This window comes from Fulmarus glacialis, unplaced genomic scaffold (assembly GCF_000690835.1).
Source record: "Fulmarus glacialis isolate BGI_N327 unplaced genomic scaffold, ASM69083v1 scaffold23721, whole genome shotgun sequence".
Taxonomy (NCBI): Eukaryota; Metazoa; Chordata; class Aves; order Procellariiformes; family Procellariidae; genus Fulmarus; species Fulmarus glacialis.
Window position 1 is genome coordinate 4,824 of NW_009192455.1, and position 1,504 is coordinate 6,327.

At 56.9% G+C, this 1,504-nt stretch overlaps 1 protein-coding gene across 1 annotated transcript in view; it reads right to left on the reverse strand.

The window, feature by feature from the left end:
- DAZAP2 (DAZ associated protein 2) overlaps nucleotides 1-1,504 on the reverse strand; it is a gene marked incomplete at its 5' end in the record, with an annotated part of 3,345 nt that overhangs the window by 1,542 nt on the left and 299 nt on the right. The window contains 3 exon segments of the mRNA XM_009587088.1: nucleotides 4-128; nucleotides 873-992; nucleotides 994-1,128. Of these exon segments, the coding sequence (XP_009585383.1) occupies nucleotides 4-128; nucleotides 873-992; nucleotides 994-1,128 (380 nt within the window).

Consider the following 1,504-nt stretch of genomic DNA (forward strand, 5'->3'; position numbering starts at 1 on the left):
CACCAGATAGTGTAGCCGCCATCTGAGCCTCCCAGGAAGAAGTTTCCCTTCCGTTGCGTCACCAAGACGTTGGCTCCCTGCATTACGGCCAGCTGGGCGGCGTTGGGGGGACAGCCAGGAGGGGGGGGCTGGAAGACAGAGAAAGGAGAGGCGGGAGGATAGCTGAGGTCAATGCCACGACGGGAGCTGGCACAAAGCCACCGTGCAGGGACCCAGACACCTCACAGTCGATGTCCCTGTCACTTGCTGCCGAGCCAAGACTGAGTGACAGAGTGCAGGCACCGACGTGTTTTGCTGCCGAGCAAAGACTGATTGACAGAGTCCAGGAGCCGATGGGAAACGCTCGGTTCCTCGTCCGTGCCCTGCCCTTTCTTTTCGGAGCCCATACGGCTGACCCTGGCTTTTTGCCCACACAGAGGAGCCTGTGAGCTGTGGAACAAGATCTTCCCGTGGCTGCGAGCCACGGGTGGAAAGTCCAGGGGAGCAGGAACCTCCCACACCTCCACCGTAGCATGGAAAGAGGCCAAGTCTGCCTTTGGGGCCAGGGAAAGTCAGGTCGCAAAGCAGCCCTACTGGCTTGCCCCCCCCGAAGCGCATGACACCACGGCCCTAGGCCGAATCGGGGCTAGCACTGGCCACGCAATGGTTTTGCGAACCAGAACCACCTGTGAGCCTCTGTGGCTCCAGAGCCACAGTTTGGCCAGAGACAGCAAACCCTCAGCACGAAAATAGCAGCCTACCCTTCTCCCAAATGATGGATGGGGCAAGAAGTAAGTTTTTCTCAGAAAACAAAGGACATCTTCTCCCCCACCATCATCTGCGAACCTCTAACGCTGAAGCACGCAGGGTTTTGAGGATACATTTATACTTACAGGGATGCTGGCTGTTCCACCAGCCCCAAACCTTGCTCCACCATCAAAGCCACCTTCAACAAGGACTGTCGAGCCCGGAGGATAAACCGGTCCCACGGGGTAATACGCCATCGGGGGGGGGTGGGGGGGGGGGGGAGCCGATCGGACCCACGGCCACAGACTGGGCCATGGGCAGGAAGACGGAAGCGCCCGGATACGCCGCAGACATTGTAGGTACGGTGGCAGCCCCCAGAGGCACGAAGCTGGGACGGTAAAGCTGGGAAAAAAAAAGCCGTGCAAGCGAGTTTAGAGACTTGTTATTCCCCACAGCCGGTTGTTTATTCAGCCCTGCTGCCAAAGCACGAGCCCCGACGTAGACTTTCACCCTCCTGCTTGCACAGGCAAATCCCCTTCCCTGAGCGTTTACTTTGGGGTACGGTAAAAGGACATTTTTCCCACTGTCAGAGACAGTTTTCCCCCACTGCCCGCAAGAATCCAACACAGAGATATTATCGTAGATGTGTTTTACAGCTACAGGTGAGCTAAATTTGTCATCTTAACTCAAGGGGAAGCTTTGAACATCCGTCACTTTGACCGACCGCTGCCCAGTGATACGAGCAGCAAACGAGTCCTCCGGGCAAAAAAAAATACTG